This window comes from Heliangelus exortis, chromosome 2, assembly GCF_036169615.1.
Source record: "Heliangelus exortis chromosome 2, bHelExo1.hap1, whole genome shotgun sequence".
NCBI classification, from domain to species: Eukaryota; Metazoa; Chordata; class Aves; order Apodiformes; family Trochilidae; genus Heliangelus; species Heliangelus exortis.
The window spans coordinates 64,504,952-64,523,815 of NC_092423.1; the positions used below are offsets into that span (position 1 = coordinate 64,504,952).

Genomic DNA, 18,864 nt, shown 5'->3' on the forward strand with positions numbered 1-18,864 from the left:
TATTCTTTCAAAGCCCACTTGCCTGGTTCCTATCACAGCTTCTCCTGTGAGGGAGCAGAATGGACATTAAGACTTACAGATTTGCCTGAGGTAGCTTACACATCCTTCTTGAAAGAAAACAAGCAAATGGGAGAGCAGAAATCATCTTCAGCACTGAATAAATTTCCAGAGCCTCTCCCTGGCCCTTACTGTGTCTGTCATTTGGGGACAGTAAGTTCTTTAAGGCAAGAGTTACCTATATTTAGAGCATTATCACTGTGGTTTCTTATGTAAACACAGCTGATCCCTCTAGTGACTATGATTCAGGATTAACTCCTAGCTTGGAGACATCTCTAACAGTTGTCTTATTCCTCCATCCTCCCACTGCACATAAACCCCTCAGGTCACTGAAACAAATGAATCACAAAATAATAAGCTCTGTAATAAAGGTAAAAAAAAAAAACCAAATAAACAACCTAACAAACAAATTAATAACAACAACAACAAAACAAAACAAAAAAAACAACGCAAGACCAAACAGTTAGTGGCATTGTTGTTCTTTTCTCTTCTTGTTTTTGTTTATAAAGTACCACACACCTTTTCTTGTGGTAGCTCCAGAATGGAGTGGGTGCTGCTTAAGTATTCAACAGAAAAATACCTCATTAAAAAGAAAGGGTGTAGCTCCAAGTGCAGACTGTCCCACAAGAGTTTTAATTAGAGAAACATGGTACACCAGGTGATGGGGGTACCTGTACTGCAATTCCTACCTTTGTCTCCTGACCTAGTTTAGCTGTCATCCCTTGATTATAGTTGATTTGTACAACCACAAGGCAAGAAAACAAAGGTTATAGCAAGGTTTCATAACAAAGGGTGCAGATCCCTCTTTTGAGTTGGAGCTCCATGCACTGCACGATGCTCACAGAGTATTTGGGGGTCAACTTTAGCTTCATAAGCTTTGAGGTCAACCAGTCCCTGAAGTACATGGAGAAATGACTGCAAAACAATTCTAAGATGTCACATTAGCAGATGGGTCATATAAACCCCTACTATTCCCAAAAGACAAGGTCTAATAAAAATTAAAACCAAAAGACACCATCTCTGCTTAGCTGCTCAAAATTTGTGTGTCAAGAAAGACTTCAGTGCTTCTTCAGACCTCCCAGAAGGGCAGTTTACTAAACTTTAATTTAGATTTCTGAGTTAGACAAATGAATTTTCTTATAGTCAAAGGCACATACCCCTCCCCATTGACTGTAGTGGTGAAGTAGGGAACCTTGATTTGAAGCATACCTTTTTCAGGTACCTGAATTTTAGACAGAAGACCGGTGCTTAAATTAGGCAGGCTGCAGGTGCACTGTAGAGGGGTCAAAAGACAATTCCCTCTACCCTTGCCACAATAAGAGAAACCTGCACCAGAGGTTATTGGTTGTGTAATCTTATGTACCACAAAGTGTTCACAGGCCCAGATCAAGCCTACTGATCCAACAATTTCTATTAACACAGACAAAATCTGCATAAAGAATAACAACCACCACCTTTTTATCTTAACAAAGATAAAAGCTTTTGGTAATTTCATTGGAGAAAAATATGTCTTTCCTCTACACACATCTTTGTCTAAGATACTAAAAGTACCAGCTAGGAGCAGAAAACCAGCTTACTGTGCAAAGCAATTAGGCTTTTGCATATTTTAAAATCATCACCTTTGCCCTATCCAAATCAAATCTCAGCCAGTCATCAAGCTCTCTTTCAAGTCCTCATGTTGATCAGGTACTGAGAAAACCAGGACATTGGCACCACCTGGGTCAGATTAAAAAGGAGATCTAGAGATACGTGTCAGAAGCATAAGGGTGGCGTGATGTCTAAAGCTGCCTGTATCCCCAGGTAGCTTCACAGGCTTATTACAAAACCCATAGGATTTGTAAGCAAGCAACCACATCCATGTAGGGAAGCAGGGCTTGCATGTGAGTACTCCTCAGTTCAGAGCAAAGGGGAAAGAGCAAATACACACAAGTAGTGCAGGTTCAGTGCATTAACCCTCCTCACAATGCCAAAGAAGTGTGTTTGACCTTATGGAATAAAAAAGAGGAGTCAAATACCTTCACTGTACCTACTTCTAGAAGGTGAAAATTCACCCCACAGTAAATCCAGTTTCTGAATTGCAGTTATGACTTGCAGATCCACAGCTGCCAAGACAATGTCAACACTGCCAGAATTTCCTTCAGTTTAAATTCTGAAAGCAGGTAAAGGTCAGAAGCTCAGTGCTAGCACAATCAGGGCCATTCACCAGCTTTTTTAGCCCTAGACATTGTAACTGAGAGTGCAATGCAAAGAATTATAAAGCCCAGTATAATGCCTGGACTTGAGATAATTGGGGAAAATGAAAGGAACAAACTAAAAAGAGAAGGAGCACTCTGTTTTAGTCCCTTATAATGGCTGGTATCAGAAATTTGCTTCCTAACTGTGCAAGTTTTAAAAAGACTGAGATTGAATAGCAGAAGGCTTAAGCAAAGTTTTAAAAATGCAAGTAATGAGGAATGCTTAAAAAGGCATAGATCCTAGCTGATTTGAACTCTTCTGGAATTTTAATATATAAATCCAACTTAAAAAATTGTTTGTTTTTTTTTAAGATTGTAATAAATGATTGTTTACTCCTTCACTGATCGTTCACAAATTAGCGAATGTAAATTTGGCAAAGAAGTAAAAGATTATTCTAAGTCATAAGGATTGCTGCTGGAGGCAAAGGTTTCCTTTGAAGCAATTCTTTAATTAGGGCAGAAAGACTTTCTTAACCTTAGGAAAGCAAGAGGAAAAGAACAAAGTACGAAACAAGAAGAGATCAGATGCACTGTTCTACCACAGGAGAGAAGCAAGGAAAAAACCTAAACAGCAGAAGGTCACTGAGTGTGCAGTGTAAAGCAGTAAAATGTAAGGACAAAAGAAAACAGCTTTTTTTTAAGCAAGTAAGAAATTTGCCTGAATAGAGTGAAGTTCCCATGTGTTGTTATATCTTAATCAAATTATTTGTTTAGAGAGGTGAGGAGCTGACTCTGCTGTCCTTACCTGCAGTTATCCTTGCTGGGCATGTTGTCCTCACTTCTCAGTTTTCATCCTCTGAGTTCTCCGTGTCTTTCCTACTGACCTTCTTGAGTTCCACATTTAGGTAGAACATTTAGCCTACTCATCACAAAGGCAGTTCTCTGGAGCTCACCTGCACATTTAAATAGAATTCAGTAGAACTTAATTAGAAATTAATTAATTAATAAGATTATGAATTTTCACATGTGCAAAGTTTCTGATACCTTTGCAGGTACCACAAAGTACCATACAGGAGCTAGTTAGAATAGAAGATGAGGAGACCAGAGTCATGGAAAATAAGCATAGAAAATATTTCTTTTAGCCTATTCCACTCTACCAGTTGATAGCAACACACAAAGGAATTATCATTTGTAACTAAGTTCAACTAATTTTGTTGAACTTGATTCACTAGTCCTTATAGCAATGTCCCAATTACTTAAGAACTATTAAATAGAACTGCTGGGAGTCTTTCAAACAGCGTGGATTTGCATTTTCAAGAGGTATTGTTGAAAAAACCAGTCAGAAATGTATGAAAGCTTCCTTTGGAAAAGGGATCTTATTTTTGTCACTCTGATACATACTTTCTGACCTCCTGTCATGCCCCACAAGGTCGCTGTGGCACTGTCACATCTCACAAAGTGAGCACAGTCCCCTGGATGTGGGGGCCAAACCAGATATCACGTCCCACAGAGTGGGTATGGGTGGAGTTCCCCAGAGAGGGAGATTCAGACTGGACCCTCTTGCTTTCTAAACTCCTTCAGAGAGGAGCCTGGGTGCGGCTGGGCCCAAACCTCCTTCTCTTATTAATCTCTTTTAACAATCCATTTGGCAAGATTAAGTTTGGGAATTCTCTGCACAGTACTCAGGAGTAAGGTTATTACCCAGGAGGTTTGTATAAAACCCCAACTTTTAAGTAAAGTGAGATTATAAGGCATGTCAGATTACAACTAGCAGAATTATAAATGAAGGTACTTTTAAAGCAATGGATTACAATTTAGCAAAACTTGAGGAAGGTTACAACTAACAAAGCAACGGATAGTAAAACTTAACAAAGGTAGAACCTATGTTACCCTCACGTGTCCAGATAAAGTTAGAAAAGAGAGAGAGAGAGAGAGAGAGAGGAAGAAGAGATAGAGAAGATATCACCACCCTTGGATCCAGCGATGATCTTGGTGGGAAATTCAGGTCCTTGGATGTCAGGCACACAACCATCATTTCAAGTGTGCCTCTTTTATGCTACCTGATCCCACCTTTTCAGGGGGAGCTTTGGATTATCTTGCAAAGCCAGGGGTTCACTTGGACCCCTCCAGATGGGATAACAAAGCAATAACCCTTATTTCTGCACATGTGCCCTCCCCAGTGGCTTTACCTGGGGCACACATAAGATGTCACTCTGCCACTGCAGGGTGCAGCTTGCCTGCCCCTGTCCCTTCTGGAATAAGGACAGTGTCCTGCCTGTCAGGGTGGCATCAGACAGAACTCCCCTTGCCAGGACAGTGTTCAGCTTATTGGGGTGGCCACTAAAGGGGGGGCTGCTCCTGTGAGAATAGGGCCCTGTTTATCAGGGTGATTCCCCAAATGGGGGTCTCTCCTTGAGAGAACAGAGTCCAGATGGCTATCAAATGAGGCCTCCACCCGAGCACAGTGTCCACTTTGTCAGGGGGGCTGTTCTGAGACAAATATTCTTTATGGGATTCTACACCTCCAAATAAGAAGAAAGCGTGGGACTGCTTACTTCCTCCACTCAGGAATAGCCAGTATCCTTCTAGTTAGGATGTTCCAGTAGGATAAAAGATCCAGCATGGACTACAGCTATATGAATTGCAAGTCAGGATAGCAAACCCCAGTAGGTATGTTACAGAATTAGCCAATCTCTTTTAAGGAACATCATGAAGGCAATTATTTGACCTCTAGACCCATAGTGAGATGGAGAGCCCCACCAGGGAGAAGCCCAAACCATGCTCTTTACATTTCTGTCCCCATGAAAAATATTTCAAATGCATCATAAAAAGGAACAACAAAATATTTTAGCTGTGAAAAATCTTGTGGGGTATTTCCTATTTGGTACTTGTTTCTTGTTAGTACAACACCACTACTAAAATAGTATATTAACTGAGGCACTGACCAAGTGACAGGGCTGGCACGAGGCTCCCGAGATTCCCCAGTCTGGGGCTGAACAATCCAGCTCATGCAGCCTCCTTATGGGCTTTATGGTCTTGCCAGATTACAGTTTGAGATCTTCAGGACAGAAGAACAGCAACCTGGGAAAGCAGGCTGTTCTGCATCTAAGATATCCAACGAAAATCTGGAATTATGTCACAGTTCTTGGAAGCTCATCTGAAAATGGGTAACCTATATATAGAGATTTTTCAACAAAGACTATTCAGCAAATGATATTACAATTTAAATCCTAGCCAGAAATCCTGCCTGAAAGCTTTTTATGTATTACGACTGATATAATGATAAAGCAAGGATTATTAACAGTACCTTCCTCTATTTATCTACTTATTATGTAAGAATTCTATGAAGACATTTCAGAGTTTTCTTGTGGAACAGAGCCATGTTACAGTCACGGAACAGATTTTTCCCTTGAAAAACTAATAAAGGAAACTCAGCCTAAATGATTAATATCTAGCCTCTGATTTTAGACACTGGTAATATTCTGAGGCATTTAATTCTAAAATTCACTTAAAAAATGCAAAAAAACCAAAAGTCATTCCTCTCTCCTTCCTGAGATGCAGGTCTGAGTGTTTGCCTAGAGTCCTTTCCCCTGGGATGTGGCAGAAAGGCAGCTGCTTTTTGAATTGTTTTATCAAAGTCTATAGACCATGGACAAGATGCTGTTCACAAGCACTAACAGAAGTTTCATCCTACAGCCAAGGGAAATAAGTGATTCACAGCACTACAAGTTAGACCCTTCTGTCCTCTACGTAGACAGAGGAGCCTCCTTCCCTGGTTTAGTGAGACTTCCATTGCTTGAGAACAGTAACCATAACCAGAGCAAGTTGTTTTTAATTGCCCTGAGGGCTTGAGGCCCAGAGAAAACCAAGTAAAACATCATACACACAATGTCACAAGGCTTCTTGCTCTGTTTTTTTCCACAAGAAGGATGGTAGTGCTCATCTTTCTGGTCTGAAATTTTAGAGGAATTTAATTTTTTTGGACACTAATTCCATCATTAGATTTTAGCTTCCACTTCTGAACTGTTTCTGATGGACAGAAAATACACTAGAGAGACTTTCAGTTTGAAGGAACACACAAAGATCATCTCATCCAACTGCCTAATGAATTCAGGGCTGACCAAAAAGAGAAAGCATGTTGTTAAGGGCATTTTCCAAATGCCTCTGGAACACTGACAGGCTTGGGGTCTCACCCACTTCTCTCTAGCCTTTTCCAGATTCTGACCACCATTTCAGTAATGTTTCCTCACGTCAGGTCCAAATCTCCTCTGGATGCTGCTGTGAGCCAATCCCATGCATCCTGTTACTGGATCCCATCGAGAAGAGCTCAGTACCTCCCTCTCTACTTCTCCTCTTCATGAACCTGTGGAGAGCAATGAGGTCACCCCTCAGCTTTCTTCTCTCCCACTGTTCAGCACTTGTGATGAGTTGCAGACTTCTCAAATGCCAAGTTAAAACTGTGTGATATTGAAAAGATTTTGCTTCCTGAGCCTTTAAGGGTTGTATCTTGGTTCAAACCAGGACAAGGGTTTTCTATGTAGACAGAGAGACCCCACAATATGAAGTGCTAAGTTTGGTCCCAAAAAAGCACTTTCCACACATTCAGGAAGCAGCAGGATCTTTTTAAAAAAATCAATGGACTCCACAGAGGATTTAGAGACAACAGATTGTGCTCCCTATTTCCAAAGGGCTGTTGAATACTTTAGGTGGACATTACTATATAAAAAAAAAAAATCCACATCAAAAGCCATCATGTGGCTTTCCAGAAACTTTCTGCTTCATCACAGCATCGTAGCCTGATATTTCATTGTTTTGTTTGCTTCCCAGGATGACATGCACTAGCTTGAAAAATTGCTTGTGTTATCTATTCATGTGTCCATTCAGCACTATGCCCCCTCTCCTCTACTTTCTCCTGCATTTAACTGTGAGACATGCATATGGCATTAGGAAATATTTATCCCATTGCAGTGCTGTGGATTTGCCTTCTGTTTGCTTGGTTGACATCAGGAATTTTTTTCTCAAGGATGGTTTTGCAGAAGTAGCTATGTTAAGCTCTGTTCATACTGCTTCAGGACAGAGATACAACTTCAAGAATGAGCTTTGGAACAGTGTTCACTGCACTGGGTAATGAGAGAGTTTAATAGGTGCCTTAAATTTGAAAGTTCAAGAAACATAAAACTATACAATTTCACTTTATAGCTCTGACAACACCTGATGTGCTCTCGATTTCAAAACAGAAGATATTAGCAAGTTGTGTAGTTTAGAAGCATCAGTTTATAGGAATGAGAACCTAGCAGACCCATACTGCTTTTTTTCACAACTGTAGGGACAAAAGCCAACTGCTACCTTTGTTCATGAATATAATTGCTGTTTTATCTGTTCCAGCTCATTCTTGCCACATGGGAAGGAGGCTACAACTTGCAGTGCCAGAACCTCCACAGCGCAGGGGAGGCTGATATTCGGGTGAGACACAGCAGCAGCTCAGCTCGGGTGTTACTGATGACAACTTTAAGATGAGCATTATAATCAAGTTGTCTAACAGCCAGTAGCAAACACACAGTTCTCTCTTTCTGATTCAACTCCTAATGTGCCCTGCACAGGGACAGGAGTTGGATTCCATGATCCTGATGGGTCCCTTCCAGCTGAGCATATTCTATGACTCTAATACAGATGCTTTGTTGCTACATAGACATAACAGGGAGTATTTTGAAAAGCCATATATCAAGAGTGTGATTCAAACAGTGTTGCCTGATTATTAAAACAGAGAATATGCCTCATTAAAAATTTTGAAACAAAAATCAATTATCTGAAATGTAATAGTTGCTGGGCTGTGGCCAGAAATGGATTTAAGCTCAACTCAGCTCTGGAAAACTGCAGACACATTTTGTTGGCTTGGCTCACCTCTAATTTCAACCCTTATTTCTGCATACCAGCAATTCAATGTATTAACCCTCTGTCATTCCCCACATCAGGATTATTTTCCAAATAGCATTAGAGCTCAAGGGGAGAAAAATAAATTAACTAATATAGTTTTCCTCAGTCCTCAAAATTTCCCTGTGTTATGGCAAGGAAAAGATCAATTAAATACCTTTCCCCAGCAACAAGATGTTTTTCCTTGTTCTGTCTTTAACGATTCTTGGACATGTTCTGAGCTCTAATCAAATAACTCAACTTGAGAGGAAGGTATATTCCATTGTGTTGAGTCTCAAATTAGGATTATTCTAAAAGAAGCTGCCAGCAAAATCTGCTGTCAAGAAAGTATTGATGGTAGCATCTTTAGGAAAACAAAAGACAAAAAACACCAAACAGGTATATATTTGATGCATGAGAACACCTAAACCCTTCCTCAAAGTTTATATCTCTTAAAATATATTATATATTTATACAATTATATTAGAAATTATGCATTTTTTCTAAATTGCTTCATTCAAAAAGGAAATAAAACTGAAGGCAGAGCTCTTACTCTGTAGGACATTAATGCCTTTTGTGAAGCTTCATGTTTAGGGACTGATGAAGTACAGAAATAATTAAGCACTTGTATAGATATTGATCTCACGCTCCTTTTTTCTTGCTTGTACAGGTAGCCAAGGTGCTGTGGTGGTATTACTTTTCCAAAGTAATTGAATTCATGGACACTATCTTCTTTGTACTGAGAAAGAAAAGCACCCAGATCACCTTCCTTCATGTGTATCACCATGCCACTATGTTTAACATTTGGTGGTGTGTTCTGAATTGGATACCTTGTGGGCAAAGTAAGTCTCTGTTTGCTTCATCACCTGGGCTGTAAGTCACCTGTTTATGGAGGGAAATCACATCACCATGAAAAACAAATCTATCACCATGCTATGTGACAGCATCTTTGGGGTCCATGGTCTTTCAGAACTGCCAAACACCTGCAGAGCACAGTAAAATTAAAAGCATGGTTAACACTTCAGGGCAAAAAAAAAAAAAAAAAAAATCTGAGTACTAAGCCCCAGATTTTACACTTAGCTGCCACAGCCTCTCATTCTTATTTCTTTTCAAACCACTTTTAGACAGGATAACACTACTGAGTAGCACACAAGAATTGTTACATACAAGATGTACTCCAAAAGTAGATATAGAAGGAAATTATGACCTTGGCAAAGTCATTGTCACTCATGACAAATTAATTCAACAGCATTTTTACAAGTTTGACCCCTGCATACATCAATTGACATTCTGCTTTAGCAAGACAGTTTGCTTACAGAATCGTGACTTTAAGAACCAGCTTGAGTTTGTTTTGTATTAAATAAGAACACATCTCATTCAAGTAGTACAACTACTGGACAGCCAGAACTGATAGGTACAGTCTTGCATTTCAGTGGAACTGGCAGTATCCTTTGCCTTATTATATTTGAGGTTCAACATAATTCACTGTAGAAATCTCTAAATGACAAACTGCAATTGACAGAAAGTCCCCTGTTGAGATGGGGAAGGTGGAGAGTGCCACAGGCTTCCCACTCTGCATTTGCATACCGAGTCCAAAGAGCAGAGAGCTATTTCAGGTGTCTCACAACATGCACGCTTTGCCAGGGTTTCACACAGAAAGGAGGCTTCCTGTAGGACTGTTAACCAGAGGAAACAATCAGTTTTCTTACTCTGAGTTGTTAAAGGGAGTCAACTTAGTCCACAGTAGTCTTATCTAAAGCAACATGTTGCAGTTGTGTGGTTTGTTTTTTGGTTTTTTTTTTTTTCAGAAGAAAAAGCAGAATTCACATTTGTTGGCACTTATTTTGAATAGCACAAAGATCAAACACTGTTACTTGTAGGAGCAGAGATCAAGGCTTTCATAGCAATTACAAGCTAGAAAGAGAGGAGTAAACAACTTGACAGGGGATTGTGATTTCTACTGTGTCTGAACATATTCCCCACACTTTGCACTATTATAATTGAGTGGTAAAAATAATCAGTAAATAATTAATCACTAAGTAATTAATCAGTGGAAAAATCAAAATAATTCTGTAGTTGTCAAGCACTCCCATCAGACACATGAGCATAAAACAGATGGAATTGTACTTAATAGTTTGTAAGGAATAGAGGATAACAAACTTGCTCTACAATTAGTACTTACTACTAACTATAGCTGATTGGATTGGCAAGGTGTTATCTGGGGTGAAACTCTGCAAATCTGCATCTACCAGAAGAGTCACCAGAAAATTAAAAGAAAGGTGCCCAAAGACAGCCACACCAAGCCTGTTTAATTCAGAGTAAAGCCTTCCCTGCTGCATCTGGGAGCTGGAAAGAGGCTGCCTCCCAGGGCCCTAAGCTGTGGTCACCTGCAGCAGTGTTTAAAGCTTTTACAGCAATAATGGAGAGACTCATGCAAAGAATATTTAGGGAGGAAAAAAAAAAGCAATAACCTGTGAAATGCAGAATAGAAAATTAATTTGGAAAAAATAAAAAAGACAGGAAAAAAAGAAAATATTCAGCCTGTTAAATCTCCATAGGAAGTATCAATTCAGTTTCTCGGTTTTCCCTGGGACAGCATCTCTTCACATCAGGAATGTCTGTAGCAAAGGGAAGACTTACCATATACAGGAAACATTGATATCAGTAGTAACTTTTCTCACTTTTTAGCAGTTGATATATAAAACATTTTCCTTTTTTTTTAGGTTTCTTTGGACCCACTTTAAATAGCTTTATCCATGTGCTTATGTATTCTTATTATGGACTGTCTGTCATCCCTTCCATGCGCAAGTATCTCTGGTGGAAGAAATACCTCACTCAGGCACAATTGGTATGTATTCATTTTAGTCTCCTTTTTAACTACCAGAGCAAGCAAAATGAATGACAAATATCATTTGCAGAATTAAGCCAGTTAATGTTCAAATATAACAACTATCACACAGAATAAGGCACTGGTGCAGCCTGGTATAACTTAATAAAGGAAATGATACTTAGAAATATTTTCTAACGTGGAGTAGAGACCCTACAGTCCATAACATTCCATTGTTTTAGAAAAATGGGCACTGTTTATCAGAATGATTACAAAGTTACACAAACTGTCTGACAGAGCCAGCTACAGCCCGCTCCAAGTTGGATCCATCACTGAACAAAGCTGAGACCACCAGCAAAGCTGGAGATACCTCTGTAATATATTTAATAAAGGGCAATAAAATGCTGCACAGCAGCTGAGAGGGAGCAATGAGAAAATGTGAGAGAAATAGCCCTGCAGGCACACAAGTCAAAGCAGATGAAGGGGAGGAGCAGCAGTGCCTGGTGAAGGTCATCATGAAGCAGAATGTCCTTCTGTAGTCCATGGATGTCCGTGGTGGACCAGATGCCATGAAGGACCCCACACTGCAGCAAGTGAGCATGTCCCAAAGGATGTTACAGCCCATGGAGACACAGAAACAGGCTCCTGGTAGGACCTTGTGGCCCCACACTGGAGCAGTCCATTCCTGAAGGACTGCACCCCATGGAACTGGCTCACCCTGGAGCAGTCCTTCAAGAACTACAGCCCGTAGAAAGAACCCATGTTGGTTAAGTTCTTGAAGACTTGCAGGCTGTGAGATGGACCCACATTGGAGCAGTTTGTGCAGGAATATCTCCCATGGGAGGGACTCCGTGCAGGAACAGCAGCACCAAAGCAATAGGGACTGACAGCAGTCTCCATTCCACATCCCCCTGCACCACTTGGCAGAGGGAGGTAGATGGGTCAGAAGTGAAACTGAGAGTCTGGGCAGAAACAGAGGCTTAGGAGAAAGCATTTTGAGTTTTATTTCTCACTATCCTTCTCAGAAAATAACTGGCAATAAATTGAACTAGTCTGCCTGAAGTTGAGTTGGGTTTGCCTGTGATGATAATTCTTAAGTTTTACCATTTACCTCCCCTGCTCTTATATTAACCCACAAGTTTTTTCATCTTATTTTCTCTCCCTCTACCTTACTAAAGAGAAGAAGTGAGAGAACACCTGGCAGACAACCAAGGTTAACCCACCACATTGTGATACAACTAGAAAAGGCAAAATGATGTAGACAAACTCTTAGACAAGAGACAGTTGTCTGACTGCTGAATCTCTGTTCCAGAAGTTGCTGTACCCAAAGAGCTGAGCCACAACAAAAGTTTCTAGCAACAAGTCATAAGGCTTGATATGAATCAAATTTCCTTTCACTTCTCTTTATCTTAGGGCCTGTTCATATTATTTGTGAATTCAGACATTTGCAGTGAGCTTAAAAACGTCTGTGTAAAAATGTATTTAGCAATACTCAACTCTCTGAGCTGAGGCCATTGAAACACACTGTCCTACCCTGGCTGGGGAGGAAACACTGAACTCTCTTTGATTCCTTTTCTTATTTTCGTTTCATTTTTCCCCATCTTAATTCTGCTAATGCAAATGCCAGCCTACCTGAACTTCCCCTCAGACCTGGGATTTCCATTCTCTATTCCATCCAGACCTTCTAAAGCTCTTGCCTGGAGCCTTCAAAGTTCTCTCAAGTTTCTGCCCAGTAAGAGACACAACTTTGTACCTAGTACAGCAAAGCATAGAAAACAGAACAACCTCTATGAAAAAACATAGACTATAAACTCATACTTTGAAATCTCTAACCCTTTGCTTGTTTGGTTTGCTTGTTATTGTTTGGGGTTTTTTGTTGTTTTTTTTTTTTTATTTCATAAGAGCACTGTTCTAAATTAACTCTCACTATGCATTCACAGGTTAAGAAAGGGATAGTTTTCAAGAGTACTCAAACCTTCAAAGAGCAGGACTAGGTGAACTTGTTATATTTGATTTAGCAACCATTGACACTTCCTCAGCAAATACTCACGTATGATCTTTCCTCCAGATCCAGTTTCTGCTCACAATTGTGCACACACTCAGTGCAGCCGTGAAGCCCTGTGGATTCCCATTTGGGTGCCTCATGTTCCAGTCCTCCTATATGGCCACACTGGTCATTCTCTTCATAAACTTCTACATTAAGGTAATTCGTGTTCTTACAAGGGTGGAGAAAACAAAACAAAACACACAACCCAAGCAAACAAACAAAACAAAACAAAAAAAAACCCAGAGTATCTGGATGAACCCACATGTAAAACAAGCAAGAGTACCATATGTTTGTATTAAAATAAATGGGTCAGTTAAGAGAGATGTCTACAAGTAAGACTTTCAGTAACAACCTCATAACAGCTCAGCTCTTCCACACTGCAGTGAAATGCAGTCTTAAATCAGGGCTCAGTTCTGTACTCATACAGCAAGCACTGCACACAGGAGGTTTGAATTTCCTTTATGGAGCATATTCTTGAGTCTTCCTCCTTCCTTGAAAAAAAGCAGCAAGAAGTTCTGTCTTTGCTTTGCTTATTTCAACCTTTCTCTAGTGGAAACTGCTCCAGTATGCCTGCATAAGTACAGAGAGTTTCTAGTGGAAAGGGTTTAAAATCTATTTTGACATCAAGTAGTATTACAATAATATTAGTAAGGCAATACCACCCACAGAAGTGAAAATAATAGAGTACCCTTAACACAGTCTGAAATAAATATATACTTCTGTGTCAACCAACACCAGACAGCTCTGGTTTACAGTTAACAGTAAGTAGTGTTTGGGGGACACTAATCAAATCCAAGTATTTCCTTTGGATTTTGTTCTTTTCAGACATACCGAAAAGCACCTTCAAGAACAGCTATAAAGGAAACTCCTGTCACAACAGAAACCAAGAATGGTTTCCATAAGGACTACTTTGCTGCTGCCAATGGATTCCTGAACAACAAGAAAGCACAATAAGTACAGTTTTTCCTACAATTTTTTTTTCAAAAACCAACAAAAAAAGACTGAATTACAAGCTTTAGCTTAAAACCTATTTGATTACATTTATGAGTTCTTTGTACCAGACACTTATTAATGTACTGCTACTTAGGTTTTAACAAAATGAATAGAGTTACTTGTCCTGTCAAAGCTGACCATCAGAACAAAGAAGGCCAACACCTTCCTCGTTTGAAAAAGAAAACGCTGGCACAAAGACGCCTTATAAAACACTCAGTGGATAAATCCATCAATGCCTTCAAAAGGTTAAGGCTCTGTTCAGACTAAAGGATTGAGAATTTCCTGTGCATGCAAGAGGTAGGGAGGCAAGGGTTTGCAGTGCATCCAACACACCCAAGGTCAGGAAAAAGAAGGGGAGGGAAAAAAAGAAAAAAAAATAATGCTAGTATCATATCTTTTCCATCACCACGCACATCTCTGCTTCTTCCCGGCCGTTCCTCAAAGCACACTCCCTCCTGTGGACACAACGAGGTGATGCCATCTCTTTGGGCTCTGTGGAAGCCCTAGAGAAAGACCTGAGAGAGTAGAGCCCAGGTGCAGCATCCCAGAGTCTGCAGACACCCATTCCCCATGCTCACCTGCTTTATATATGTGCAGCCTTGAGCTTGTGCACCATGAAGGCTGCCAGGAAGTTGCTATTTCAGGGGGGGATGGACTGGTAGCACCTGGGGCTGTCCAGTGTGGCATTCAGAATACATGATATAACTTGACAATGAGACCTGGTCAGAGCAAAGGAAGTAATTTTGGATGTGCTACATCAATAGTAGTTCTGAGTAAGTGGATTTTTTTAACAAGGAAGAGCTCAACAGATCCATGAAAATAAATCTTTTGATTGGAAATGTAATTCGAGACAAACACCACTAATTTGAAGCAAACTGATATGTCATACATTAATAGACTGGAAAACAAAGCAAATCTTGGAACTCCTAGCTGAAATCATACATCTAAAGCAGGCAACAAAATTTTCACATAGCCCAGTGTAGATTTTAGGCTGAGCAGAGTTAATAACCTTTTGATGACAAAAGCATGCGTTTGACTATCAAGGTGAATGTCAACATTCTAGGAGTTAAAGTTTACTGTGGCAACCAAACCCACAGATATTCTTTTGTTTTGTTGGAACCTCATACAAAAGAAAAGGAAATAAATAAATGCCTTACTTGAAGCTTAAAGGGCTGGGGAAAAAAAAAAGAAAAAGAAAAAAAAAAAAAAGGAAAAAAAGGAAAAAGGAAAAAAAAAAAAAAAACAAACAAAACAAAACCAAGATGATCTCACCTTGCAGATCCAGACTGGCCAGAAAGGCTGAATCAGGTATGTTTTACATTCTTCAGAGCTGTCTTAACATCTTCAAAATGCTGCAACTTTGAAGAAAGAGAAGCATTGACTTTTTAAACTGATTTTCCTGTAAAATATGACACTATAAATAAACAAATTTTACTATCAGACCACCACTCCCCTTTATTTAAGGCACTGAACTGCTGTGGCCATGTGAGACCACTTCTGTTGTGAAACTTTTCCAGAAAACTCCCAAGACATTCACCCTAGACAGACAACTTGACACACCAGCTCCATGCACAGTGATGTAAAGCTCCCATCTGTTTTATGGAGTACCACAGCTGAGACATGATTAAGATACTATTTGGAGAACATAAGGTCTCCACCCAAAAAAAAAAAAAATCTAGCTGGAACAAGTGACCTGGTTTACCTATTATTAGCCAAGATGTGGAATCCTGTCAATTGGTCCAGATTTCCTCATTGGCAGCACAGCTTCTTCTGCCTGCTGCTTCTGCTATATAAAAGCTTTAAAATATCACATCTGGGAGATCTATCTAACAAAGTAAATAAAACAGCAGCCAACAAAGGCTGGAAAGAAGCATGTGGATTTATGATTAATCCTGTGCAGACTTGGCAGCTACGAGAGGCTTTTAACTGGCACATATCTTCTGAAAGATGGTACATACAGGGTTTAGTTTGACCAAATAAGAAAATAGAAATCAGGTTTCCCCACGAGTGATCTAATTATTTGGGCAGCAAGAAAAATAGAGCCATCCTACAGCAATCTTCCCCTTTGCAATGAGAAATCCACCGAAAAAGTCTTTCTGGACTGCACTGTTCCACTTGTCAACAGTTTCCAGTCTGTTTAATGCAAAGGAATCCTTGACACCCAGCCCCTGCCACTTAGGGAAACCCAGAAAGTGTTAAGGTACTGGAACAGGGAATGTTAAAGCAGAGATGCTTCACAGTTACCTGTGCTTACTCTCAAATAGGCAGGGAGTCCATTGCTTCTCTCACAGTCAAACCCTCAAAAACAAAAAAAACCTCCAAAAAATCTCAAACAAATCTAGAGCAGTCCAAATGCTGCTGTAAAGCCCTGTACCAGATGTTCTGATGCAGACATGGTGTCTACCACCACAGAAGGAAAAAGCTGGTGTTATTCTTGGAAAGGGACAAGAGCTGTAACAGTTGATGATGGCAAAGAGAATGCAGTCTGAAAGTTGCTCCTACCAACACATCAACTGAGAATATTCACATATTCACAGGGCACTTCAAGCTGTATTCATGATAAGCATCAGTATCTCCGTGTTTTAATTCTTTGCAAGGACTACCAGTCTTCAAAAAGTTTAGGAGGAAAATCCACATTCTATCAGCTGCAAATTGTCACTTGGCAGCATGCTTGAACCACTCCATGGGAACTGGAGAGAAGGAAGCATCTCACCGAGCCCAAAAGGGAAAATTCCAACTGAACAATGCCTTGTTTCACTAAGGAGCACTCATTGTACAGAAAAAAACAAACCAAACCAAAAACATTGCATTTTACCAAGTTCATCTTCTGGCAATCCTCCAAACATGAGGGCAGGAGCAATCATTTTTCCAACATGCTTTCAGGGCATTGCCTTTGCTCTGAACAGGTGTAACAAGAGCTTTAAGCTTCCAGCAGCACCTCTGTCCTAGACAATGCACTCAGACTCACAGCAAGCCTCAAAGATTCTCAGACAAATAAGTCCATTGGTCGGGTGTCAGCATGGGCCAAGAAGAGATCACAGATTGGTGAAGGAACAAGGTTCTGCACCAGGGTGTGCTGCACAGCTTCTAACACAGCAAACCATTATGGAGATCATGAGCCACATTTCTCTGTTGTTCATGAACAGCGTTGGCAACACCTTAATGAAATCTATTCTAGTCTAAAATAGGCCAGTTAGTATTTTTCCTACAAGTACTTTAAAGAAGCTTAAAGACTCATAACAAGCTATATAAACAACTTACCCATTTACAAAATAGTTTCATTGAATTTGGGTGAGCCCACTTTTTATCTCCTCACCTCCCACAACCTGATGGCTGCATTGCTTTTTGATGCAGCCCAGGGCAAAACTGGCTTTCTGGGCTGCCAGTACCCATTGCTGGCTCATGCTGAGCCTTACATCAAGCAACATTCTCAAGTCTTTCTCCTCAGGGATGCTCTCAATCCCTTCTCTGTCCAGTCTGTATTTGCACTTGAGATTGCCCTGACCCAGATGCAGGACCCTACCCTTACTGAACTTCACGTTGTTTACCCGACCCATCTCTCGAGCCTGTCGAGATTCCTCTGTGTGACACAGCCTGTAATAAACTGTGAGCACACAGTTCTTCTGATTACTCTGCCCATTTCCAGCCAGAGTACACCCTTTTCCTTGGCATTGTGCAGCCTTCATGTAGCCCTGTCAGTAGGTAAGAGCAGCCCTCTAGACCTTGGATGAACCACTCTGTTGATACAGAACATGCAAGTAAGCAAGCACTTGGCAGAGCATCATCCCCTGAAACAGATACAGCATAAAGATAGCAGGGGTTATACACAGTTAATATTAAACTGGTTAAGAGCTTAAAATGCATGAAGCAGTTGTCCTTAATCTGCACTTTGTATTTCCCACGTTGTTTTCTGTTTTTTTGCACTTAAACACCCACATCATCTTTGTTGCTCTATCTCAGAACAACAGGTTGAGAACTGAGCTTTATCTATTTGCACTGAGAGGAAGAAAAATAAATATTAGGATGATTAACACTTGAAAGAGTGTAAAGTGAGCAGGCAAAGGAAATCGGCCAAGGTCAACTATCTGCCATCTAAAAGGAAACATTAGGATAACACAGTTGCAGGTCTGTGTTGCAAAGATATCATCTGCAGAAGCCAAACAGACTTAAGACCTTTGGAATTTTCAACTCAGAAAGGCTGAACTGACCTAACAGTGCAGGAAGGGGTATGAGATGGGCAGTCCAAGATCATAAAAATCCTGCCTGCCCCAGATGCTGTCTCCAAATATAAATGCCACTGACTACTGATAGAAAGACCAGTAGGAAAGAAAAAATTCCAGCATGTCCTCCCTTCTTGTGCAGTTCACAGGTTACCAAGTTACAACCCACTGAGCTTCTCAGTAAGTAGTGTTTTATATCAAGTAAGAGGAAAAAAAAAAGTGCAGGGGTAAAAAAGGCAACTAAGCTGTATGCTGTCCTTTTCTGTTCTCTTACAGTTGTCAATTAAAACCAGCTTTTTAGGATTCATATTTTTCCAACAAAAGTTAAAAGCTAGTGTTGAAGCATATGACATTATCTTTTTTTTCTCCCTTTTATTCATGCCCTCTGAAGTACTCCACACTCACCTTCCAAGCTTTATACCAAAAGGTTACCCAGGGCTTGAACAGTAAAGAGACAGTGTCCATCAATCTTCCTTCTGTATATTATCTGGCAAAGACAGTTGGATGAAAACATTCCTAAATTTTCCAAGAGAGTGTTCTGGCAATACACACGTAAGGTGGGGATATGTAGTGACACAAGACAATTGTTGTCACTGAAGCCAACAAATAACATCCCAAAAACCAAAGATCAACCCA

The 18,864-nt window shown here is 40.2% G+C and overlaps 1 protein-coding gene across 1 annotated transcript in view; it reads left to right on the top strand.

The window, feature by feature from the left end:
• ELOVL2 (ELOVL fatty acid elongase 2) overlaps window positions 1–15,448 on the top strand; it is a 48,308-nt gene extending 32,860 nt beyond the window's left edge. The window contains exons 4-8 of the mRNA XM_071736459.1: window positions 7,617–7,694; window positions 8,812–8,983; window positions 10,865–10,989; window positions 13,037–13,171; window positions 13,841–15,448. Coding sequence (XP_071592560.1) covers window positions 7,617–7,694; window positions 8,812–8,983; window positions 10,865–10,989; window positions 13,037–13,171; window positions 13,841–13,969 — 639 coding nt within the window. The 3' untranslated portion in view covers window positions 13,970–15,448. The remainder of the gene's footprint in view (window positions 1–7,616; window positions 7,695–8,811; window positions 8,984–10,864; window positions 10,990–13,036; window positions 13,172–13,840) is intronic.
• Window positions 15,449–18,864: the final 3,416 nt, after the last annotated feature.